The sequence below is a fragment of the Furipterus horrens genome, unplaced genomic scaffold (genome assembly GCF_987537825.1).
Source record: "Furipterus horrens unplaced genomic scaffold, mFurHor1.1.pri manual_scaffold_10, whole genome shotgun sequence".
NCBI lineage: Eukaryota > Metazoa > Chordata > Mammalia > Chiroptera > Furipteridae > Furipterus > Furipterus horrens.
In genome coordinates, this window is record NW_028327180.1 from 62,920,809 (window position 1) to 62,947,923 (window position 27,115).

The 27,115-nt window shown below is 43.7% G+C and overlaps 1 protein-coding gene across 2 annotated transcripts in view; it reads right to left on the bottom strand.

Annotated features, from left to right (window-relative positions):
* The window catches only part of TRRAP (transformation/transcription domain associated protein), a 140,530-nt gene that overhangs the window by 62,472 nt on the left and 50,943 nt on the right, over positions 1–27,115 (bottom strand). For both annotated transcript variants that reach the window (XM_090287915.1, XM_090287914.1), the window contains exons 23-41: positions 25,834–26,051; positions 25,537–25,734; positions 24,421–24,681; positions 23,763–23,924; positions 21,573–21,669; positions 19,903–20,024; positions 19,411–19,581; positions 15,087–15,155; positions 10,771–10,890; positions 10,453–10,572; positions 9,874–10,038; positions 9,600–9,781; positions 9,111–9,309; positions 8,475–8,603; positions 5,351–5,617; positions 3,676–3,882; positions 2,746–2,904; positions 2,519–2,653; positions 1,139–1,249 (exon numbers count right to left, since the gene is read on the bottom strand). In XM_090287915.1, coding sequence (XP_090144041.1) covers positions 1,139–1,249; positions 2,519–2,653; positions 2,746–2,904; positions 3,676–3,882; positions 5,351–5,617; positions 8,475–8,603; positions 9,111–9,309; positions 9,600–9,781; positions 9,874–10,038; positions 10,453–10,572; positions 10,771–10,890; positions 15,087–15,155; positions 19,411–19,581; positions 19,903–20,024; positions 21,573–21,669; positions 23,763–23,924; positions 24,421–24,681; positions 25,537–25,734; positions 25,834–26,051 — 3,092 coding nt within the window. The remainder of the gene's footprint in view (positions 1–1,138; positions 1,250–2,518; positions 2,654–2,745; positions 2,905–3,675; positions 3,883–5,350; positions 5,618–8,474; positions 8,604–9,110; positions 9,310–9,599; positions 9,782–9,873; positions 10,039–10,452; positions 10,573–10,770; positions 10,891–15,086; positions 15,156–19,410; positions 19,582–19,902; positions 20,025–21,572; positions 21,670–23,762; positions 23,925–24,420; positions 24,682–25,536; positions 25,735–25,833; positions 26,052–27,115) is intronic.

Genomic DNA, 27,115 nt, shown 5'->3' on the forward strand with positions numbered 1-27,115 from the left:
ACTGCATACATGTTTACCATCATTCTTGGGACACTGCTTCTTGCCGGTGCCCCACGCCCTTGCCTCCCAGCTCTAATTCACTGCCACTTCCCCTCCCAGCTGACTCCTCCTGGCCCTCTCCACCTCAGGGACCCTCCCCACAGGGCCCTCCCTATCCCTTGCAGTGGGTGAGTGGTGAGTTGTAATCATTTGTGTGACTAACTGATCTAACATCAAGAGGCCCCCAGAGAGTAGGATCTGTGTCCCTCCCCTCTGAACCTGCTTGGCTGTGCACTGCCAGCAGGCAGGAAAGTAGGGGCTGAGTCGTTACATACAGAGATTTTCCAACCTGTACGCTGCCAGGATGTTTAAGACATGTAACACCTGACTATGTAATCAAGGGCACTTGACCTCCTTTCCCTTAGATCGTCAAACAAAAAAATGACAACAGCCAACACAACAATAGCCATTCCAGTGTGAATGAATCAAAATTACAACCTGTTTTTTTGTCAGATCAGCAAAAAGTATGTTTTTTGCCACAGAATTTTAGTAATTAGTTTATGTGTGCCATGAGATGAAAAAGGCTGAAAATTGCAGGTTTAGTGGGTTCTTTCAGTACTTGGAAAGCCTCAACAGTATTGTAAAACACACTTTTTGGTTTTTAGTAATTATAAAAACTTAAAATACCCAAATTTTTAAAAACTGCCTAATTTCATTTACAATGTTTTTATGAAATATAAAAATGAAAAGTTTTAGAAATAGATTCCCAATAACTCCATGAAAACATATATTGATATAAATGGCGTAAATTCAAGGTGTAAAAGCATTTAAATTACTAAATGTTGAGTTGGACCATACCAACACCTTTGTGAGATACGTGACTTGGATGTTAAATAATTTGCCCAAGATCACTGAACCACCATGTTTCACCAATACCATGATTCCACTGCCACTAAAAAAAAAAAAAAAAAAGTGCAGATTTCACAATTATTAGCATGTCATGAAATCCATGGAATTTGGTATGAAAGTGATAGAATTAGCTGTCAGACCTTGGTTTATCTATTTCTCTTTTGACTAAACTGTTACGGGTAACATTCTGGAGTTGACCACGCAGTCTCTGCTCTGAAGTGCCCCAACAGACAACATTCAGAGCCCACACCTGACATGCCACTCGAATGAGGAAGTTCACCACAGTGTCCGTATGCTGCTTATCAATGGGCTTGGCCAGAAGGGAGTCCGCTCCAGGCAGTGACTGGCTCCTCCCAAATACCTACAAAGGCAAGAAGAGCCTTCTCAACAATGCACTCCAGTATATGGCACTGACTCGTGCAGCCTGCTATTGGGACAGATGCCACTCTGGGCATCAGGGACACCAGAGGCAGGAGTGGTGTCCACAAGACAACTAATAAAGTAGCCACGAAGGAGGTGATAAGTCATATGCTTGAGACTGGAAGGGACCGTGGTCAAGAAAGTGAAAGGATGCTATCAAGGTGGTTCTCAGACTGAGAAAAACCCAGCCATGGCAAGAGAGAACTGTGCCTGCGGGAGGTGCTGGAGCCAGTGCACAAGTGCTAAGAGAGAGCCCAGAACCGGGCATTGCTGGAATGGAGCAAAGGGCTGGCTGAGCAGGTGCAAGACATGGACGCCCACAGAAGGGCCAAGTCACACAAGCTCTGGAGGCCAGAGTCAAGGGAAAGTCCTGCTGAGGGAAAAGACAGTCTGTCTTCATTTTTAAAGTTTTTATTTGAAATGAGCATATTATTCACAGGAAAGTGCAAAGAGAGTACAAAAGTCCCACGTAGCACTTCACCCAGCTTCCCCTGGCTTAAATTTGGGACTTGTTTGGTACTCTGCTTTGTGAAAAGTGTAATGAAGAGAGATGGAGGAGTGAGGAAACTGGGAGGCAGTTCCAGTGATCCCAGTACAAAGTGATGGGGCACCTGCTCGCACACAATGGTGGGAGCAGAACTGAGAGTAGAGGGTGGGTATTTGTGGCAAAGCTACCAGGACCTGCTCTTGACCAGATGTGTGGAGAGAAGGGAATGGGAAGACTACAGATGGCTCCGGGTCTCTAATTTGAGCAAGGGTGAATGTAGGGGCCACATGTCCAGAGGAACAGAGGAGTGGGGGGCAGAGTGAATACCCCCAGGGCTCTCATGGCACCAGCTGCCCTCCAAACAAAATGGAACACACTATCTTTTTTAAAGCTGAACACATCATGGGTGCATGGTCTCTATCAATTTTCTTGCCCTACAGAGTTTCTTCTCTTGATGCCTTTCTGTTAATAATGACTCATATCATCAGCACTCTAATGGTATGAAGTGGCACAGCGGAAAATGTGTCTGCTAACTTGGGAAACTCCTGAGAGAGTGCATGTCATTGGGTCTCTCTGTGGAGCACAGCCTTTCCCAGATGTCTCTCTAGCACTGTGCTGGGCACTTAGGCCACATTCTAAGTTTGTTGAGTAAGGGAATAAACCTCAACAGGAAGCGTAGAGCCTGGAAAAGAAAGCGCATGCAGTGTATGCACGTGATCTTACTGCGCTGATGGCTCCTGTGGCCGTCCTGAAGCGTTTCACCTCCTGGGCGGAGTCCACCGACAGGCCTCTTTTAATGGAAGATGAGACAGAGCTGACTCCTTCTCCACTGGAATTTGGGTCCATATCAGAATCCGGCTTCAAAAATATACACATTTGACTTTACTGATTTCTACGGAGCAGCAAAACAAACACAATCCTGGATGACACAAGAGGGATGACATCTCTACCTGCTGGTCCTTGATCCTCTGCAGTTCCCACTTAATGACAACTTCCGACAGGTCCACTGCCAGCCTCCTCTGCTCGATGGTGACACTAGGAGTGAAGCCCAACCTCTGCATGGCACTGACCATGTGCTGTACCAAGTGGTGCCGCACCGGATAGTACACCTGTGGGCACACGACAGGGACGCTGTGACCCCAGCATACACGCACGTGCACACACATACACATATGCCCGCACACAACCTGCCTCAGGTCCAAAATACTCACTTCCCCTGTCCCTGGTGGAGTCCCAATACAACAGTGTATTTATTTCTGTATTTTAGTACCATCTTTTAAAAATGTTGACACACTGAATTCTCTTTAGGTAGACAAGTCTAGTCACACATAGCAAACTTTCTACTTACCGTCCTAATAGTTTAGCCATGCTGAGAGTCAAATTACCAATTCTAGCAGAGCTGGCTATAACAGCTTTCAACTCAATACCACTAGTTTCTTTCTCCTCTACCCAAAATCTATAAGAAATACATACTTACAACATTTACATTTGTTGAATATACGAAACCCAACAAAGTGGGCAATGGCCATAGAGAGGAGATGCCGGCAATAGGAACAACTTTTTAAGCCTAGTTACTAAAATTTGGAGTTAATGATGACTCCTCCCAAAGTAATAACCTATAATCACTGTTAACTGAGTATTTATAAAAAATATGCAGTCTAAACAGAAAGAATACACCTGACACATTCTCTAAAGTACCGCACTTTCCATGTTGATAAAGCCATTCACACACACACACACACACTAATCAACGGTCCTGAAATACCTGAACTACAAGATGAATAATCTCCTATTATGGCAAAAACTGAAAAACAGGCAAAAGTTCAAAGCCAATGCCTGAAAATGCATCACACTTCAATCTACAGTGCTTGCTTATGCACCTTAAAATGCTGCACTATCAAATGCAAAATGTGCACCAGCTGAGGGACGGTGTGCCCCTCCTCCACGATGATCTTCCTCGTCCAGTGGGTCAGCATCTGGTGCCCATCCTCCATCCTGGCCGGCACTGCCGGAGTCAAAATGGCCATCGCTTGTCGGACAATTGCTCGAGCTTCCATTGCATGGGCCTTGAGAAGACTATGAAAAACCTAGAACAGGAGAGAAATTCTTAACTAAGATGAGAATGAAGGCTTTAAAAACAAGATGAAAACAATCTCTTGAACCAAGGCACATCTTTGCAAAACAATTTTCATAAAATTCCTCAGGGCTTTTTTGTTTGTTTTTTTAAGATCTTATTTATTTTTAGAGAGAGTGGAAGGGAGGGAGAAAGAGGGAGGGAAATATCAGTATGTGGTTGCCTTTCAAACGCCCCCAACAGGACGCCCTACCCACAACCCAGACATGTGCCTTAACTGGGAATTGAACTGGCGACCCCTCGGTTCGCAGACCAGCACCCAACCCACTGAGCCACACCAGCCAGGGCCTCAGGGCTCTTATTGGAAAACAACGCAATTGCTTTCTCCTTCATCAATTTTGATCCATGAATATATTCATTCTAATATTTACTGAGCAACTATTTTGTGCCCATTCCTGGCTAGGGTGGAGTATATCAAGACGAATGAGACCTAGCTCCTTGCTGGCGTCAATGTGTAGCTTAACTTATGGGAGGGAAGTCAGTCAAAGTACAAAAATCATCTTACTCCGGCCACGGCGGGAAAAAGAGTGAAAGGGACCACAATCAGAAGTAACCTCACAGTAGTTCAGGGAGCAGCAAGTGCTTACATAAGTAAGTTCAGGGCACACAAAGACTGTGCGATGGCACTGAGGGGTGCAGGGACAGGAGGGTGCTGGAAACCCACAGGACTTGCCCAGGCCCTGACTCTGAGGAGAACAAGAGGGTGTCAGAGAGGGCCCTCCGGTCTGCGGCTAGGACAACTGGGGAGAGAGCAGTGCCAATGACAGAGATTATACTCATAACAGCTCAACTGCCTGTAAGAGGTAAGGTCTGAGAGGTCACTGGCTTTTTGGTGCCTGGGGTTTAATGCCACAGACCTCCACAAGAGGGAATGGTCAGGGGGAAACAAAGAGTGACCTCAGAGAATAGGACAAATGCAATTAAATGGGAACAACAGGCTGAGCGCTCAAGTCTATTATCACATTGAATTCTTACACAGAGACAGGAATCAACCCACCCAAGGGCTGTCTGACAACCAAGCCAGCCACCAGGGACTCAGGATGTGCTCAGGATCATTCACACAGCAGAGGGCTTATAAGGTGAGGGTTCATGAGTCCCCGCTGTCTGCAGCAAAGGGAACAAAGAATTGGAAGCCAGAACGCAGTGGGAAGAGGAGCACAAGGTGGACAAAGGAGGCATTTTGTCGTTTCAGAAGCAAGGCTGCAGAGAGACATAAGCAGAGCACTGACTGGGGAGCAAGGGGAGAAGGAACAGTCATGGGGGGCATCACAGCACGTAGGAGACGGCAGAGACGAGCATCACTGAACAGCATCAGGGAAAGACAATAGGGAAGGAGAGATCATGATGGTATAGGAGCAGCATGTGCATGTGTGAGAAAGCCTGCAACTGTCGGGCAGAAGGGAGGGAGCCTCGCAAAATACCTGAAGGACAATTTTCTTATGTATCGCGAATTTGGCAATAATGTGCGCCAGGAGTAAGTGTCCGCTGTATTTGCACGCTGGGTCGACGCAGGCCTTGGAGAGCAGGCAGGGCCAGGCGAAGGTCATAAGGCGGCGCAGCTTGCTGTTGCGGTTCTTGTTGTTGTCGTGGATGTGGTGGGGGGCGTGCTCCACCAGCAGCGTGGCATACTGCAGGAGGTGAATCCGCAGGGAGTCCAGCATGTCCGCCTGCTTCTCGGGGTCCAGGACCTGCAGGTAAGGCAAGCACAAGGAACTCATTTCCAGTTTTGAATTGCGTTACCTACTAAATGCCACACAAGTTTAAACCTTAAAAAAACACACACACGTGCACACACACATGCACAAACCTATCTATAGAATTATATAAGTTTTATAATGAGGGACCCAAAATATCTCATCAAGTTTCCTTTAATACCTATGGTAGAAGCTCACTGAATTTATTTCGACACTGCATCGAAAAAGAGCAGGCTTACATTAGAATGCAGTGGGTAAAGTGACTTGACGTGGAAAAGGAAGACTTCCTCTTTGATATAAGGTGATTTAGGACCGAGTTTCTTAATTTCCAAGTAGTCGACATTTTTTCCTGATCAACTAGCAATTATCCAGTCCTTATTTTTCAGTGTTAGGATCAGAAAATGTTACCTTAAAAAAAAAATCTTGGTTTAAAAAAAATAACTGTTCTAGTTTTCCATGTAATCAAGTATCTGACAGATCTCTTATGTGTTTCATAGAAATTAGAAGAAATATACACTCTGAGAAATATTCTGCATGTCTCCAGTGAAACAAGTATTAAACTGCACCATTCAGTTCCCCTAAGGATTCTCACTACTTTCTGTCTACCGGAATCCCTGAAAGACGGACACCTTCCATCACAACAGTGCCTTCATCTGGGTCCCTATAGTCCCTAAGTCCTTCTTCCCCTGGATCTACTGCGGCTCCTCCTCAGGACTCCAGCCAGCCCAGGACCATTCATCCTCATCCAACATTCAAAATGCCAACTCCTCACTTGCGCTGAGTCAGTAATGGAAACCAAAAAATCATTCCTTGGGCTTAACTCTCATTTCTTTGGAAGGGTGGGACAGGGGTCAAACTGCAGAAGGAACAAACACTATGTAAGGACCAGTAACCTGACAACAGGAACAGCAGTCCACTCTGCTTGGACCCCAAACAGGAAGGCAATGAAATGGGTAAGAGAATTGCATGCTTCCAGAGAGAGCGTTAACGTACATGTGGAGCGCTGGAGACCTGGAACGCCAGTTGCTCACAGCACTCCAACCCACCCACCCATGTACAAACGCTCAACCCAACACCTGCCCATGACATTCAATAGTCTAACCTGCAGAGGGTGGCCAGCCAGGCTTTGGGAAAAACACAGGGCAGGCATTTCCCAAAGAAACATTCAATTCGAAAAAACCTCTTTAGTGCACACTAGAAACACTGTTATAAAAATGCAAAGACCTTAAAGCCTAAGCTAAGCTCAGACATCATCCTGCCACAAAGACACTTCATTAAGCTGGCAACAGAGCGGTCACGGCAGCCCCGGTATCCAGTCTAATATTCTCACTTGACTTTTCGGAGATTCCTTTGCAAAGCTAAATACTGAGTGAGTGAGTGAGTGAGTGTGTGTGTGTGTGTGTTATATATATGTAATGTGTGTGTGTATAAACTATACTGATCAACAACAGGCGTTTTTACAAAAAACTTTTGATATCTGAATTTTCATTGAGATAATTGTTTCTCACTGAAATCTATTAATGTAGAAAAGTTAATTCATTTCAAAGTGAGGCAGACTTTAAAAATTCACTATTAAGAATTATAATAGCGCCTGCCCTCCCCGCATGGTTTCATTTTCCCCAGTCAGTTACCTACAGACCACCATGGTTCCAAAACATTAAATGAAAAATTCCAGAAATAATTCACAAGTTTAAACTGCATGCCATTCGGAGAAGCATGATAAGATCTCTCGCCATCCCGCCCAATCCCACGCAGGACATGAATCACCCCTTTGTCCACAATGTATAAGCTCCCTGCCCATTCCACTTACTAGCCATCTCCATTATCAGATTGGCTGTTGGGATATCGCAGCATTGTGTTCAAGTAACCCTTGTTTTACTTAAAAATGTCCTCAAAGTGCAAGAGTAGTAATGCTGGCAATTCGTATATGCCAAGGAGAAACCATAAAGTGCTTCCCTTTCAGTGAAAATGCAAAATTCTCAACATAATAAGGAAAGAAAAAAAAGTATGCTGAGAGGTTGCTAAGCTCTTTGGGAAAGAACGAGACTTCTATCTGTGAAACTGTGAAGGAAAAAGAGATCCATGCTAGTTTTGCTGTTGCACCTCAAGCAAAAATTATGGCCACAGTGCGTAGTAAGTACTAATTTAAGATGGAAAAGGTATTAAATTTGTGGGTGAAAAACATGAACAAAGAATGAGTTGTGCCAGAAAGCAGTGAGCCTATACGAAGATGTCAGTAAGAGGCCCCCCGAAATGAATGACACCAGGCCAGTTTCCACAGGGAGGGACAGTGGCCACAGACCCAGCCAAGGTCTGGCACTACATCATCCCATATCGTCACAAGAAGAAGGGCAAGAACAGTATAATAAGCTATTCTGAGAGAGAGAGAGAGAGAGAGAGAGAGAGCGAGAGAGAGAGAGAGAGAGAGACCACATTCATATAATTTTTATTATAGCATACAGTTGTAACTGTTCTATTTTATTATTGTTGTTAATCTCTCAATGTGCCTAATTTATAAATTAAACTTGACCAGAGGTATGTATGTACAGGAAAACACATAGTATATACGGGGTTCAGTACTACTTGCAGTTTCAGGCGCCCACTGGGGGTCTTGGAACGTATCCCTCCAAAAATAAAGGAGACTATAGTATAATGCCCTGTTACAAATGAATGCAATCATGAGAAATAATTTAAGTCTTAGGAAATTAAGCTTATTTCAGTGAACCGCTCTCTCTCTCTCTCTCTCTCTCTCTCTCTCTCACACACACACACACACACACACACACACACACACACACACACACACACACACACACCCCACCAGTCACTTTTCAAACCCCTGCATCACCACCTTGGTTATGAACACGCTGGTGATGCTTTCTGGGTTGTCGCCTTCAGGGTTGGGAGGCCCGAGGAGCTGCTCTCCTTCACCCTTCTCAAAGCTGTACAAGAAAGCAGGATTCAAGATATGCTGCAGGACCTGCAAAACAATGCAGTCATGAGGAAGGAGAACAAAGCCATGCTCTGTGTTTCTCTAACAAGGTGGGCAGGCTGTAAGCTCTAAGGTTAGAACTCAATCTGGGGTGCAACTGACAATCCTTACTTTTACTCAAATGGTACACTGGAAAGGTAGGTTAAAAACTTGAGGAAAAGAGACATCAGCTTGGTTTACTCTTCTCACTGCAAACAAGGCATTTTCTAAAAACAAGGAAACTACCCCTGAAACCTATATAATTTTATTAACCTATGTCACCCCAATAAATTCAATTTAAAAAAGTAAAAAGACGATAACTAACAAATTACTCTCCAACACTGCTTCACTGCTGGACCTGCCTTGTGTTTCTCAACAACAGCATTTTCCTCCTAAACAGTCCAGACTGCGACGCAAGTGTCAACAGAGGCACAGCAGGACAGGCACAGTGTCCTGGGCTCCCCAGACAGCTGGCTCCCACAGCCACAGCTGCTCCTGAGTCACAGTGGGACTCACCTTGGCTTTCAGTTCATCTCCGAAGTTGGGCTCATTGAAATCCACAAAGTAAAAAAACAGAGCACGTTTTTGAGCAATGCTATAATTTTTGGGAATCTCTTCCTCCATATATTCTTTTAAGAATGTCATGTTGCAGAGAAAACGACCAGTAAAGGCTCGGAGCAGCTGGAACAGCAATTCTATATCTCCATAATTCCTTCTGAAAGGTCAAATAAGAAAACAGGGTTAAGTTGTGGCAATTTTCGTAAGTTTGTATTACCTCTGACTTATCTGATTTTTTTTAATTTGTTTATTGGTTTTTTTATTACAACTGTCCCAATTCTCCCCCTGTTACTGACTTGTCTAATTTTAAACAGCTAATGTATAGCCCCTTCTCTACCCCGTATGTGACTGCGCATATCCAAAGAACCACAGCTATACTCAAATGAGAAAAGACTGCATATTTGATGAAATACATCACTTGGTATAAAACACAAGAGGTGCACCCACTTGCAGTAATTCAGCAGACAGTAGGCCAGCAACTTGGGCTCTTTCCAGTTTGTGGCAGCCATGTTCTCCTTCCGGTGCCTTTCTTGAAAGGTCTCACTAACCCACACGCGTTTCAGCTGGATCACCAGAGAATGCTGATTGGCCAACCAGGAGTCATTGTTTTTCACTATAATACTTATGATCTGTCAAAGAAGAGATAATTAGGGAACTGGCAGGGTTCTCTGTGTCTCAACTAAGCTCTTAAAATTTCAGGTGTCTAATGAAGGGATGCTACCTTAATGGCCTGGAACTGCAGGTCCAGGCGCATTGTGCTGGTACTGGGTGAGCCGGGCCGTACGGCGGTCTGAGTGCCTCCAGGCACCAGCAGAGCGATGAATCTGTTGGGGTTAGCTGCCAGCACATCTCGAAGAGGTCTGGCATCTTTGTGCTTTAGAAAACTCTAAAAACAAAACAAGCCATTTTAAGCTAATTTAAAAAAAAATCCCAAAAGGTTTACATGATATAAACTCTAAGGTTCTTTCTAAATCTCTCTAGGCAGGCTAAAAAAGAAAAAGAAAAGAAAAATAAAACCACGATGAACACTCTTTTCTAAAAATGCTTTTTAACCAGTAATCATACTTTATGATTATGATTATGATAATACTTGCAGTTCCTTCAGTTGTTACCACCCCCAGAATCTAGACATTCCCGGACTTGAACTCTTTCTATACATAAAAATGATGTTTCTGATTTTTCCATACACTTGAGAAGAAGAGAGTCTGGCACTGAGCACTGAGGTGAGTCTCAGATGTGGAGTCTCACTGGCTGACACAAGTTTGCAGGGACATCCCACCCCGGCCCCTCGCACCCCTACCATGAACATCCTGCTCCACTGCGGGTCGTTCAGCGTCGCCTCCATCATGAACAGCTCCACGGTCTGGGAGGGGTGCCGCGTCAGGAACTTGATCAGAGGCTCCCGGAAGGGACTGCCAGCCTGGAAGGCACACGGTGGCAGCACATGGAGCAGCGTCCCTCCCTCTCCCCCGTAACTACCTCTGAGCTAACAGCCATAGGCAAACAGTAATAGCTAGTATCTGTAGACTGTTAGATTAATCCACCTAAAATATAACAAAGTGGAAATATTAAAAGCAACAGAGGAAGACTCAGACTTAATCCTGAGTTCGACCGTTACCTCAATCAACATAGCCCGTTCTGTTTTCATCACAACCTCCAACAAAGGCTTGACCAGAGTCTGAGGTGCAGCTGGGATCAGATGAAAAAGGTTTATGATAGCCGAACAAATTTTCATTTCCTAATGAAGAAGGCCAGAAATTACAAAACAGGCCAATTATTTTCACTAGCTAGATATATCAACATCACTACAGATCCTACTACAGTCTAGCTGCATTCGCAAGGCTAGCCACCAGCAGCAAAGAGTTAACATGTAAAAAGCACAACTTACCAAACCCCACATGATAGCTACGGCCTAGGGAAACTAACTCTCCTTGGCCTTCGGGTTTCTTGGGGGGCAGCACGGGGGTGGGGTGCTGACTATGTACACCAGACGGGACTGTGCTGTGTCAGTCTCCTCACATACTGGCCAGTGTTGGAAGTGCCCTGACGGGTTGCCTAGGCTGACCACTCACAGGGGAGGGTGTGATCGTGAGAATGTCAGGATTCCCTCAGTTTTCTCTGATGTCATGGGGTCTTCCCAATGTACGAAGCTCTGAAGGCAAAGATTTATTTTGCCCTCAAAACTCAGCACAAAGTCCTCAAAAAATACTTAAGTATTTACCCTGGAAATTAAATATCAATGTAAATAAATTTCTAACCATGGCACTAATTATTTGTCAACCAGGCCTAAAAATAAAGCTGACAACCACTTTATTGAATCATACTGAAAAATGTGAAACACCAAGAATTTTGCACTTTTCAAAAGTGCTAACAGCTCCATGGCCAATTGCTGAGTGTAATTCCAACTTTTCATTCTCAGTTTCAATCCCCCCAGTTTTGTCTGCAATTCAAGGGAATTCCCCATGACCACAGGACGGAAGACTTCCTGATGCACCGTCCTGTCTGGTGCAATCGGATGTCCATTACTCTAAGCACAGTAAAATGGGGATGATACACAACAGCAGCACTGGAGACACAGCTCTAAAACCTCTTTAAACCAAAAGGCCAAACAATGAGATGGGTGAGAAAAGAGAAAAATCAGATGACTGTAATCTCTAGAGTTCTTGTTTCTGGACAGAGTAAGCTCTATCTTGAAATTAGAATAACATTCTAGTAAAAGTACTTTTATATTATGGCTTTTTGTTTTCAAAGCACTGTCACAAAATCACTTCTTTTGGTCTTTGCAAAACCTTCATAGGACAGAAATGACAATTATCATCCCCATTTTACAAGAGAGGGAAACCTCAGTTTGACCATCCAAGTTCCAGTGCTGTGACTACGTTTGTATGGTGTGCGTGAATGAGACGCAGGGCGCACGGGGCAGGGTGGTAGGGGGTTCTGAAGTCAAGGCAGCCCGTCAGTGTAACTAGGCAACTCCCGCCCATTTCTAGCAGGTATAATACAGTCTTTGTGGAGTTTCCTCTCCGGAGTTGTTAGATGTGTGAGTTCATATAAACTATGATAGCAAAATCCAGCGAAATCTTAAATGTTGAGATACTGCAATTCTGACATGTAGAAAACCAGAGAACTTAGAATCTTGTCTAAAATATCCTAAAAGAAAACATGCGTGGCACCCGGACAATTCACAGCAATGATACTGATACAACTCCGCCACAGACAGACAATACGGCTCACTGCACTCCAAGGCACAACGCACTCTGTCCACCACAGAACCACAAGTCACAGCAAAACCAAGGACAACCACGGCCCCCTCCTGCGCCTCCACTGCAATTCTCACCTCTACCCCTTCCATGGCAGGCTGAACCAAAACAAAAATTACAGCATGAAAAAGGGCAACAGAAAGGTGAAAAGAAAAGAAAAGAAAATATAAACTGTTCTTCACATTGCAAGTCATAAACTGACTTTTAATAGGTTGTTCTCACCTCAAACTGACAGAATGGAGACAAGGAACACCTCCCGCACTCTGAAATGCTTTCCTGAGGATGGGGAGGAAAATCATCTTTTTTCTATTTATGTTATTTACATAAAAAATTCCCATATACTCATACAGAAGGGTTATTGGAGTAAACAAGACAGTAAAGACACAATTATCAAAAGCACACAATAATTAACAAATGCTCAACGGCAAAAAGAAAAAGAAAAAAGAAAAATATACCTTCCACCCTTTACATGTCAAACTCAGCCCCTCCTATAGTGTCGAATGAAGTGTATTCCTTCCATACTTCAAATTTTAAAACACAGAAATTTCAAAATTCTTGTCTAGGGGAGAAACTGTAAAACTTTGTTGTAGACAACTACATTTAAATAACTGCTTTGTTTAGAGTGACTACCTCAAGCTGTTTTGTGAAGTGCTAAGACATTTTTAAAAACCTCTATTTATCCCAGCTAAAGTCAGAAGAGTACCAGGGGGCTTAAGCCACATCAGTTAGGCGTGAGGCCCTAGCACTCAGAAGAAGCCATAGGCCACGACTAGATATCTGAGCCATCTTGTCAAGTAAAGCTGTGTGTGTGTGTGTGTGTGTGCACGTGTGTATGCATGTTGGGAGTGTGTGCATGTGTGTGCACACTGCATGCTGGGGGCTGTGTATGTGTTTACAGACATGGCATAACAGGTGGTCCTGAGTTCTGCCCTGTAAGTTCAATGCTAAATAGGCAAGCCTTCCTAAACATGACGGTAAACAAATCTCTGATCATCATCGGGGGTGCCCAACATTACAAAGGGGCTTTTGTTTACTTTTAGTCAACTGTTTAATGTGTCTTTAGTAGTCTCTCAATGAAGTAGTATTTTTGGGAGATTTGACCAACTAGGAACCAACTACTTTCCAAGACCCACTCCCAATCCTGGACAGCATGCGTGAAAAAGGACCAGGACCCAGGAACCGACAGGCAAGGCTTGGCACTGGACGAAGGCGATGATGCCATGGCCATGCCACCTGTGGCCCCAAACACCATGTCCTGGATTCAGACCTGCGAGTCCCCTCAGGCAGCTGGGCGTCCCAAGCTGCTCAAGGAACACATCTTGCGACAGCCCACACACTTCAGCCAGCAGGAGCTCCAGGGCTTCCCAGCACCCGCAACTGCCCCCACCCCCAGCCCTCCAGAGGGCTTGCTCTCAAAGTTTATGGAATCTTTTTGATCTAATGGAAGTCATTCATCAACCCACAAGGTTTTTGAATGTTTATTCTGGGGTTGCTGTGTGTTTCAGATAATTAACAGCTTACTGTACAAACACATACAAAATTTAGAGCAAAAATACACAGCAGACAAAAGATGGGAAGGAAAAGCACAGAAGCACTTGCCCCTAACTCCCAAGGGCTTAGGCTTTTAAAATACACTTGTGCTCTCCCCCCAAAGAATCCCTGGCTTTTTTCCTGTTTATATAAATAACAAACCTTCCAAAAGGTCACAGATGATATACCAATCCTAAAAAAGTTAAAAATCCTGGTTTAGTTTTGCTTAGTTCGCTCTTTAGAAGCAGCAAGAAACAAGACTTACATAAATAAAACGGTTGACACAGGATGGTCAAAACAAAGAATAAAGAAAAAAAAAATCAGGCTGGGATGAAACACAGCATCCACGAGTAGGCACAAGAGGACAGAAGCTGCATGGGTGATACCTCTGCCGAGCTACCGGAGGCCCTCCTCAGGGCACAGTGGCGCTGGCGACACAGACTCAGGAAAACACCACCCCACTGACAGGACACGCATCGACTTAAAGCACATTTCAAAAGAACATTGACATATACAGGTAAGATTAGAGTCAGAGCAGCAAAAACCATTCATGTTTAAGAGACAAAATCTTGAATGACCGTATTGAATACTCAAAAAGATTTAAAGTGGTTTTCTCTGAAAACCTTTGAAGTAGTGGCCATTTGACTTCCGGCAAACAACAGGGGTTGGGGAGTTAGACCTAGAAAACATAAATACTTCTCTATTTATGTAATTCTTTATTACGTTCTCCTAAAATTGCTACTTGGTTTATGAGGTGATGATGACAAAAGCAATGGAGAGAACAGCTGAGAAGTCACCACCATGCAAACAGCAACTGCCAGAACAGTCTAGAAAATACACTTGATGCACTTTAAAGCAAAGCTAGTAAAGCTAAAATACTAACATTTCAAGCTTCCCACAATTTCCATCAACAAAAATGTCATATAGAAGTGAATAAAGGGAGATTTTCAAAAAACACAAAAAGAACTGTTAACGATTTTTTAAAATGCAATGCTGATAAAATATGTTTAACAATTTCAATGGCCTATAGTCATATAAAACTAGATTCTGACCAGCACTTTAATTAAAAGCACTGCTCCAATAGTAACACATAATGGCAGTGCCTGGCAGGGTGGCCCCTCCCAGAAACAAACAAGTCACTCACGTTTCCGTCGCTCCTCTGGCCCCCTTTATGGGTGAGGACCACCACTTCCATCCACTTTCGCAGATGTTGCTGTTGAAAAAAAGTACATCCTTAGACATTTCTTCCTCACAATAGGAGTATTTCAATTCCAAAATGCTGCTTTTAGGTGAAAATACATATGTAAACATTCATTTCCATCCAATTTAATGTGAGAACAGCAGTGTTTCTGTTAAAGAGATAGCCTAACCATCCAACTGGTAATGAGAGTAACTGGCATTTGTTTATGCTCTGTAACTAGAAAGGCTGAAAAATGCCCCAAAACCTTGCCATTCCAATACCAGGATGTTTACTACTGCCACCATCTCTACTGCCACCATGCGTGGCCGGTACCGGCGAGGCAGCTGTTCCCTCACGGAGTGCTGCCATGCCATGGCACCAGTCACGGCGTACGGTTGAGAAGTGAGCAAGCAGACTGCCCTGTCCCACGGAGTCAGGGCTCTGGAGGGGAGAACAAGGTGAAACACACAGGCGCGTGCTGTGACAGAAGGACGGGAGCCGTCTGAGCTGCGGTGGAGGAGGTCGGGGTGAAGCACACGTGCAGGAGCACAGGGGCAAGTGCTGCAGACAGAGAGAAGAGGACAAAGGCCTGAAGCCACAAGAGAAAGGTGGCTGCTGTGGGAGGAGACGGGCTCCCAGGAGACCAGGGATAGGCCACTGAGAATAAGCATGACCCCATCAGCTGAGAGGCCATGCAGAGGAGGGCCGGTGGGCAGCAACTCCCTTCTGTGCAGACTGAGGGCAATCGCTCTGTACTTACCCTGTGTTCTGCTGCTGTAGCGACAGGAGAGAGCCCTTGGGCCCAAAGCAGCTGTAGCCTGACTTGGGCATGGGGCAGTCAGGGTCCTACCCATCCCACCCACGGGGACCAGCAACACCAGGCAGACAAGCACCCAGTGCCTACAGCTAAAACCACAAGACATCCAAATCACAGAAGTATCATTAGCCTACACTGACCTAACTAACATGTTCTTCAAAGCGACATGAACAAGTTGCTTGAAAAGGACTTCACGGTAAAACAGGCTTAGGAACAGATGGTTTAAATACGTCTAAACACTTTTCTGTGAGCCTTTCATGTAAACTTCAAGAGGAATACAGTAAGTTGTGTTTCCCAAACTTAGCCAGTGTAGGTTTTTCATGGAAAGCCTATGTTTTACAGGACCAATGTTCCTAGAAACATATGTTGAAAAACACTAAACACATACTTCTTCAAGAAATAAGGTGCACTAAGCTAACAATGCTTTACCGTAAAATTCCTTGAAGAAAATTGCCAGAATATGTGTTCATAAACCCTGCATCTTATTAGAATAGCTATTTATAACAAAGACATAAAAGTAACAAAATAAAAGATGCAAAAAATGGCCAACAACATCATTCTGCTGTTAGACTCCCCAAAGGAAAAAAAGAATGTTAATAGGTATATAAAACCCATGTCTAGTTCAATAAGGAGATATCCAAAACACCTGAGAGACTTCAATACCAAGTGCCAAGAAGCTCAAATTTTAAGAAAGGGAAATTCCCACAAATGCCCACTCTACAGAGTAAGGCGTCTTGTCTTATCTCTCAAAACTATGCCGAAGGTTTGAGTTGTTAACCTCAAAAGCATACGATAAGGGAAAACAAAGGCTCAGCGACGGAGCACAGTTCTGAAGGACATGACTAAATAAGGGCAAGTGTGTCTTCGACCGCCACACCTGGCAGAGCACAGTGGATGTGGGATGTGGCAGGGACACCAGAGCCACAAACACAAAACACCATCAACACAGGCTCAGGCTGCACACGGGTGAGACGGCGCCAGATGAAAATGGCCCAACACACGCCAGCTTCGGTCATTCTTCATCCAAGTGCACCAACACTCTGCTTTCAGAGGCGTTTCAAGCAGTGAGGAGGCATTTGTACCGCCGGAGAAGGAACAAATCCCCCAAACTCGTGTGACTTTGTTTTAGGAAAAAGGTTTCCTAGCCTCAGTCAGAAACCACAGATTATAAGGCAGTTCTCATCACACTGCTCTAAAAAGACCTGACTAACAACATTTACTGAAGGAATTCCCAGATCACGGCAGATCTGAAGGGTTTAGAATAGGGATAAAAAGAAAGAAGAAAAAAAAAAAGTTGCCTCAGGCAGGCATGCAAAGACTGAAATGACGGCTGACAGAAGCAGAGAAAAATCTTAACAAGAAGGCAAACATAAAAACACTAGGACATTGAAAAGACACACACAAACCTCATATATGAAAGAACTGGTAATGGCAACATTACGAAAGATTAACGCACGTGCTTGTCCAGAGCAGGAAGTGATTAATGTCACTTACTTTAACCATACCTGTGAATGGATGGGTATAAATTGATAGGTATGTATGTGTATTACATATGTTTGGAATCTTAAAGGGGAGGAGTCTTCCAACTTGGAAAATTCACTAGCATAAAATACTTCCCAATTACACTCTTCTATTATGGCACCATGACTTTTAGGTCCAATAATAATACTATCAATTCCTAGTTAAGTGCTTGAGTCATTTTCATTTCTTAGGTGTCTACCGATAAAGAAACAAGTATATTTATATCTAAAAGTAGCAATCTATCTGCTCACTGTTTACAGCTGAGGGAAAGGTAAATCAAAACAAAACAAAACCAAAAAATAACAAAAATAAAAAAACAAACCCCACCTGTATCTTAAAACAGCTAAGTGACCAAACATTACTTATGAAAAATACATGCATATTTGCAGTAACAGTCTATGAAATCCTAAGTTAAATCATTTATAAAAGTCTATTTACCAGAAGCAAAATCAAATACGTAAGAAAGTTAATAGCTGAACCTCCTCATCTGTTTACACATCCAACTTAAACATTGCCAAACAGCTCAGACCAGTGTAGCTCACTTGGTTGGACATCACCCCACAAAGAAAAGATCACTGGTTCAATTACTGCTCAGGGCACATGCCTGGGTTGTGGGTTCAGTCCCCAGTCGGGGTGTGTACAAGAGGCAACCAATTGATGTTTCCCTCCTTCTCTTTCTCCCTCTCTTCCCCCTCTCTCTAAAAAAAATAATCAATTAAATATTTTTTTAATCGCCAGATTTTATTTGCATCATTATTTCCTTGGTAATTCTAAAAACCCAAAGGACTTCTAAAATTCTTACAAGTTTTTCACTTGTAAGTCTATAACAGCAAAAGCCTGGGAACAATCTAGATGGTCATCAGTCGGGGAATGGTGCAATAAATGAGAGCACATCCACATGATCAAGTATTATGTTATCATAATACAGAGTGAAGGAGCACTTTATGTTCTTATATGAAATGATGGGGTCATAAATAGAAAAAGTAAGAACTGTATATATATTAGGCTTCCTTTTGTGGAAAACAAAAAAATAAACACATGTCCCATTACAAATGTAAAACACCTCTAGAAAAACATACAGGACACTGTTAACACTGGGTGTCTCCAGGAAGTGGATAGGGACCTTGAGGATGGGATTGGAGGGAGATTTTTCACAGCATACCCTTCTACACCCTTTGAATTTTAAACCATATAAATACAAGGTCTGTCTGGAAAAAGTCTAGCCATTGTTAATATAACGAGAACCATTGTAGGATGTCTATGTAACGTGGCAGCCAACACAAGTGGACTGGAATGTTCATGAGTGAACAACGACAATTTCACTATACTAGTCAGTGGGGATGGTAGATGCCATTGAGTGAGCATGTGTACTGTGTGGCTGTCGCATTAAAAATGACTGAGCAAGTAAGAGAAACAAATCTGCATCAAATTTTGCATTAAGCTTGAATATTCCTCTGCAGAAATTATTCGGATGATTCAGAGGGCTGCAGCTATGGGCAACTGGTGATTGGCAGCTTCAACACGACAATGCGCCCACTCGTGCATCAAGTCTCATGCAGTTTTTTGGAAAAACATCAAATCACCCAGGTGATTCATCCCCCTACAGCTCAGATTTGGCACCCAGTGACTTCTGGCTTTTCCCAAAACTAAAATCACCTTTGAACGGGAAGAGGTTTCAGACCATCAATGAGATTCAGGAAAACACAACAGGGCAGCTGATGGCAACTGAGAGAACTGGGTGAGGTCCCAAGGGGCCCACTATGAAAAGGACTGAGGTGTCACTGTCCTATGTACAATGTTTCTTGTATCTTGTATCTTCTTCAATAAATGTCTCTATTTTTCATAGTACATGGCTGGATATCTTCTAGGCAGACCTCGTATGTCACTTACTTTAAAAAATTCAAATTGTTCAGGTTTATCATAGAGTATGTTTACATGCATTTGGCTTACCATCATCTGATCACAAAACTTATCATTGAAGGAGTTTGGGAAGAGTCTGGTAACCGAAGTGAGACGATTCACAACATTCAGCGTCAAGCTTCGATAATCCCCCAACATCATCAACAAAGGTCGCATATGTGTATGGATTTGATCTACTTCTATGGTAGCACCTTCTAAAAACTATGTTAAAAGAAAGGTTACAAACAGAAACAGATAACAGAATATAATTTGTAATAGAACAGAACTCATATGCTACTCTAGCAGCAAGCTTTTGTCTTCCTTGGGAAAATAGAAGATTAAATATATGTATTGCAGAAGTTTATATGACATGAGGAAGAGTAGTCATTACAGTTTAATGTTTTTAAAGGTTCAGTATAACTATGGACCAGGTAGGGACATTATTACTGTCACTGTATATTAATAAGCACAGGCAGGTTTCCAGGCACACAGACAAGGTAAACAGAGCTCCTGAGGCAGAGTTCACATACACACACCGCTCACCTTTCTCATACAGGCTTCTCCAGCTTCCTGGAGCTCACTATTGGTGGAATTAAGAGCTTTGAAGAGTGCAGCAATGATCTTCTCCCTGGACTGAGGGAGGTAATTGCAGGCAGCAAGCGCATCTTTAGGAAAATAAATATACAATTTCATTATTAATCCCCAAAATACACGAACAATTTCCTTATCTAAAGGCTCTTACCAACAACAACAACAAAAAAAAAGCATCACTAAACCCCTTCCCTAGTATCTGACCTCGAGAAAGACAGAGGAAGATATGATGTACTCCCATGATCTAGGAGAAGTCAACAGCCTGCCTGAGAGGCCATGATACATCTTACCCTATTCAGACAGGAGGAAGAAAGGCTGCAGAAGGAACAAAGGGAGTCCCCACTGACCCTGCTGGCCCCAAGACACCTTCGTACAGGCTGAGCATGGCTGACCTCCAGGCAGACACATGCTGACTCCATCCAGAGGGCACAGCCTGGAGCTCGGTGATGAAAGGACAGACAGTCACCGCCTGGCCTCTCTGCAGTATTAACCACTAATTGGGCAGCCTTCTCCCAACTTAGGAGATTAAGGCTTTGAAAAATACAACTATTCTTAGGAAAGGGGATACACCTCAATCCTATGTTAGTTAAGAGGTAGCATTCTAGAAAGAGGAATGCCCATATTTGCTAAAAGGAATGTATGAGGGGCACCCCAGAGGAAGGAAAACCCATCAGAATAAGAGAGAAGCTGGCAGACATCCCTGCACCCACTGCCCCTGGCTTCTGTGTCTTGAACACCCCAGCCCCATCCTCGGGCTCAGGTGTACAGTCTCTATCTCTCAGCTCCTCTACTGCTAATTCAAGGAGTCTGGCAATACTTTAGTAAGGGTATAAAATATCAACAAAGCAAGAGACAGCATCAACTGAAGGAATCTGTATTGGGTATTTATTTACCAAAAGAAGAGGAAATGACTGCTTCTAAGTATAGGGTGAATACTGATCTAGTCAAAACTTAGCACAATTCCTATGCTGAACACAGATAATTAATATTTACGGAAACCTAGAGACAGTAGGATTCTCGAATGCTTCTGAAACCTTGCAAAGTCTATAAAGATTCCTGTATAGCCCTGGCTGGTATGGCTCAGTGGATTCAGCGCCAGCCTGAAAACTGAAAGGTCACTGGTTTGATTCCCAGTCAGGGCACATGCCTGGGTTGTGGGCCAGGTACCTGGTTGGGGGCATGAGAGAGACAACCGATTATTTCTCTCACACATCAGTGTTTCTCTCCCTCTCTTTCTCCCTTCCTCCCCATCTTTCCAAAATAAATAAATGAAATCTTTAAAAAATAAAGATTGTTATATATAACTATATAGAGTTGGATAAAAATGGCTATATGAGTGGTATGACAATTCTCTTAAACCGAAATATTAAATTCATAGAACTACAAAAAGTTTATTACAGAGTAAAATCCAGTTTTCTATAGAGTAAAAAAATAACTAAAATCCTAACAATCTACATAAACCATTGATATTTCATTATCGAGTTCAATAAACATACAAACATAATTTTTGATCCAACCCTAAAAACAACATAAAAAGCCAAAAAAATTAGACAACAAAAAAAGGCTACTGTCCGCTTTCACTTTTGTCCCCAGCAGCTCATTTCAGATTTATATTAACTTACTCAGTGCTGCAATTCGCAAAGGCACAAGCGACGGAAGGCTTTTGTAACAGGGCAGCTTTGTTAAAGCGGAATCTTCAGCCTCACACAAATTCAAGAGCTGCAAAAGATAAAGCAACTTAATTTAGCCTGCTCTTACTGTAAAAACCAATTAACACTGCAAATTAAAAAACACAACAATCTTCCACACACCCCACAACACAATTAGCAACTGACAAACGGAACACAAATCCTAAAGAATTTAAGTATGAAAATATGACTAAGCTTCCTTATTCTAAAGGAAACTCAACCTCATTAGTGAAAAAAATTCTTACATACTTTCTCACCCAGTGTTTTTCTTTACACAGAGAATCACTTTATCTAACTGCCAATTCCACGATGGCAGGTACATTCTCCTCCTTGTTCACAACTGGGCCAAGTGCTCAGCAAATGCATGTGCTAGCTACAATTCAAATATCTGAGTTGTCATTCTTTTTTTTTCAAGTACAGAAAAGCATAAAGAAGGAAGGTCAAAGTCTCAAGGAATACTATAACTCAGAGATTCCAGTGGTGATACTTCTGACATTTTATATATTTTTTATATATGTAATATATAAAATATACAGTGTTTTATTATTTCCCCATTTCATTTACATCCTCAAAAAATAAACTATACCATTTTTTTTTTCCTTAACGATTTCCATCTAGTAAGAAATGTAGGAGAGCAGAAAAGGATATACAGTGAGTACTGCAAGCTACCAGCCTGTCCCCCTTCACTAGGAAACACCCTCTGTGCCCCTCACACGTGAAGAGGTGTGTGCACCTGCACAGACACAAACACCTACACGTATATCCAGGTAGCTACGCTATAAAGCCAGAGATCCCAACATGGCCACACACCAGAATCCCCGGGAAACTTTCAGAAGGTAGACTCCCAAGCCTGATCCCAAATCTACTGAACCTGAATCACCAGAGAGAGGACTCAAATTTCTATTTTTCAAAAGATCCTCACATGTTTTGTTGCAGCTAGCATACTGACGCACACTTGGAAAACTAGTTTCGTTCCCCAAGATTTATTATTCAGCACTACCAGGTTTTGGTCTGAAGCTCAGTGAGGAAATTTCCACACTGGTTAAAGGTCGTCTGCCTCTAGAACCACCAAAGAAGCCGTCCTCCCACTTCCGGTGGTTCTGCTGGACCCTCAGTCAAGACTCAGAAGTGATGACTATTATACAACAGACATAAGCTATGAAAGACCAAAACCAGACAGCATGATCACATGACCCTATGTCCAAGCAAACACATAGGACTTAAAAAACCAAGAGGTAAATTTTTGTCATTGGAAATTCGGACTAAGTGTGGATCAGGACAAATTCACTTCCTTAGGACAACGCCTCCAGAAGCGTAATTAATGTCTTAGAAAAACTTCCAACTGGGACTGATCACCAGACGAGTACCATATTCTAAGAATTAATGCTTATAATTTATACCTAGTTTAATTTCTATTTACTGCCTGGTATCAGCACTCCCTGGAAAGTTAACAGTAACACACACTTGCAAGATGCCACCTGCCTCTGCCCACTATCCTGAGTCCAAGGGCAAGTCCAGTCCAGTGAACAGCATTAGAACCAGCCAGACAGAGCAGTGATTAGGGCCCAGGCTATGAAACAGCAGTCATGGTCCCCACCCAAGGTCTGTGGCTTCTCTGCTGTGGCCTCAGGTGTGTGACAAACTCTCAGGCTGCCTTTCTGCATCTCGAGACCTCAGAGCTACAGAGGACACCTGCATGAAGGAAGTGCGCAACAGTGCGGCACAACCAAGTGATCACTAAGTCCAGTAAGCTGGAACTTGCTGTGCGTCTTATTTTGGCACCAGCCACTGGGGCAGTGGCAACTAACATAGATAGTGGTCTCAGCTCTGGATTACAACTTGAAGGCCCTGAAGAGCAAGGATCCCTGAGGAAGGCGTACAGAGTTCAAAGGACTCAGGAAACACCCACATTTTGCGGAACACCTATCTGCAGTCACCACGCCCGCCTTCTCCCCAGTCCCAGACTGACGCCAAGGGCAGAGTGTCGTGCCAGGCTCTGGCTGGTTCCCTGCGGCCACCTCCCAGGCCTCCTCTGAAAGCTGCCTGAGCAATCTTCGCACACAAAGACAGGCTACCAGACACACGTCATCACCATCCACACCATGCGCACCACCACCCCCCTACCTCTGTGTAGAACACCTTATGCTCCACCACGTTCAAATCCATTGTGAAGAGCCTGGGCTGCAACGTGGTACAGAATGTGTTTCCCTCCATCAGGCCAATCTGCGCGTTGGCAGGCTGGTGTCTGAGCAAATGCTTCTTAGGTGGGACCATATCCTGGAGGACCTAGGACGGGCAAGGAGGAAGCACCACTAACCACCTGCCCTTTGAAAAGCAAATGCCTCTCATCACAGTACTCTAGAACAATTACCAATCTGAAAGCCGTAAGAGATGACAGGTTATGACACATGTCTTTTAGTTAGGTGTCAGAGGATATGTTTCATGTGCTAAAACTGGGCTGTGGGTGTCCGATACATTTCATTCCTAAGACTCCAGAATAACCTCTCCTAAAACAAGCAAACACAAACCTACCAGATGATGCTATACTGACCCAGGAAATCAGCCTCCTATTCTCTTGACACTGACAATTACCAATATAGCCACCATTAATACAAACACATTGCTTTTTGCGTATCTGAGGTCAAAAGCAGCATGTATAAACAGTACTCTGTGAAGTGGACACAAAATTATAAATTACATATCCTCTACATCTCAGATTTGAAGTGAAGAAAGCCTCAGACGCTTTGCTCAAGTTACCTTCATCTGGTGACAGAAAGCTCACCTCTTTATGGGGTTCCATTATCACGGTCACACTTTTCCCAGTGACCTGGGCCAACACTTGTAGTGAATGCATAGCTTGTTTTCTCACAGTGGAATTTGGAGAGGTGACTTCTCGAACCAAGTCATGTGTCACATGGTGAAACGACTTCTCCTGAGCGGCCACAATCTCTTCTGCTCTCTCCTCATCTTTTAAAGGTGTTGCACACCTCATCAGAAGCTGCTCCAGCGTAGTCTTGGCCATGGCAACCGCTCCATTAGAAACCTGCAGGCCAGGGACTCCTTAGATTGAAAAGGGAACTGCTACCCAGGGGGCACCCATGTCTGCTGCACAACCTGCCTTCCATAAACACTGTAACCGTTGCCGGGCCGGAAAAGGGGGGCGGCAGGGGGGTGGGTCGCACCCCACACCAACTAATTTAATAAGACTATGTCAAAAGCTCCACTAGGTACTTCAGCCGCTGAATCACCTTCGTATACAAAATTCCTGCTTGTCATTCACAAAAGAAAATGTGGATATTGACATGATCTTTGTAGTTGCCAAACAAGTAAGAGGGCAGTGCCCACCATATTCTATTTGTTCAAGTTACACCTGCACACAGCTTCATAAAGAATGCAGCTGCTACCCTGGCTTGTGTGGCTCAGAGGAATGAACGCTGGCCTAAGAACCGAAAGGTCACCCAGTCGATTCCCAGTCAGGGCACATGGCTGGGTTGTGGGCCAGGTCCCCAGTTAGGGGCGCACACATTTATCTTTCTCTTCCTCTTTCTCCCTCCCTTCCCTTATCTTTAAAAATAAATTTTAAAAAAATCTTTAAAAAAAAAGGAATGCAGCTGCTGTAGATAAATTTGGAGCATGAGCACTGCTGAGCCCAGGGAAAGACTAAGGAGCAGTGCTCCCTCACAGAGGGGCTCTGGCTTCTGAAGGCAGATGGGTGTTTGATAACCAGAGAAAGAAGCCTAGATGGGTTCCGGTCTGTCCTTTTATTAAAGACACTGTTATGAAACCTAAGCTGTTCGCACGAGTCAGTTCTGCAGATCTGTTCTCCTAACTACTATTCTCCAGGCAAACCAGCATCTTGTGACAGCCTGGGTAGGTTGGAAACCACCCCATCACCTACCTCTCCAGTTAAGTCCATCATGACAAAGAGAAGTGCTTTGAGGAATGTCTGCTGGTTCTGGAGAACCCAAGTGAGAGGCAGCCGCTCCATGAGAAACTTAATGGACACCACACCCCCCAGCTTTGCATACCAGGCCTGCTCATAACAACACGCACACAAGCGCTCCACAATGTAAGAAAACAGGGGCAGCTGGCATGCCTGGGGAGAAACACAAACACACCAACCTTAACATATTGCTGCAATTCCCCCTGAGGCACAAACACCCCAAACAGAAGCCACTTCTCAATTTGTCCTTACCCTTTCCTTTGAGCCCAGGATGATACTGGCAACATCAAAGATCACAGCGAGAGCCACCTCCCCGATCTTGCAAAGTTCCTTTTCTTCATATGCCATACAAATAGCTATGGCGTCAATGAGAACCAAGGGATCCATTCCTTTTGACCCGTTTTCTTCACTGTGAAACATGGCTGTGCTGGGCTGGCTGCCCACCTGGTAGCAAGGTAGCAAAAAGGGACCTGGAGGGGAGCACAGGTACGTGAGAGGTGAGTACACACACAATATTCTTGTCCCTCAAACTGCAAAAGTACCTCATTCTTTTCTTTGAGGTCAGGAACTCAATAGACCAACTTCTGCTAAACTGCAATTATTTGTAAACTAAGTGGTCTGATTTGCACCAAGTAATTTTTCTGAATGTTTTCCATTATACATTGTATTATTTTCAGATTTTCTCAATCATAAATCAAAAATGTATTAATTTAAAATGAGACCCACAACCAGGTATCTTCTTTTCAAAAAATCATTAAACAGGCCAAGGGGCAGAGCCCGGGAATGACTATGGGTTACCCTCTGGACATTCCTGACACACAAACCACAATGAAAAGCAACAGCATCCAGCTATGACACCCACCACACACAGGCCAGGCTGCCAGCAGCTATTATTAAATTAATGCCTCCAGGGTGCCCAGTACCAGCAAGAAGCTTACTGGTCTGCTGGGAAGTTAATGTTAACACAGAGGAAACACTGAGAAACAAAGTAAGCGCTAAACTGTACACTACTAACTGTTCAGGCCGAGAAGAGGTCAAAGAGAGAAAGCCCCACATGTCCTGCAGCACTCAGAGAGCTACTCAGTGTCCTCCAGGGCATGGCTCTGAGGACAAAGCTAGATCAGTGCTACTCAAGCATGCCCACCAATCAGTGCTGGTCAGGAGGAGTGACAAAAATTGAGCATGTTCAGCCCTGGCTAGTGTGGCTCAGTGGATTGAGTGCCAGACTATGAACCAAAGTGTCACCAGTTTGATTCCCAGTCAGGGCACATGCCTGGGTTGCTGGCCAGGTCCCCAGCTGGGGGCGTCCAAGAGGCAACCACACATTGGTGTTTCTCTCCCTCTCTCTCTCTAAAAATAAATAAATAAATAAAATATTTTTTTAAAAATAAAGTTTAAAAAAATATTGTGTGTGTTCAGAAACTTAGAAAGCTCTGCGCAGTGCCATGACATTCTTACTGTCTTTTACAAAAAAGCACCAGTCTGCAATGGGTTAAAAATAAAAGCAAGGAGACAAAACCGGTCCTTCACCACT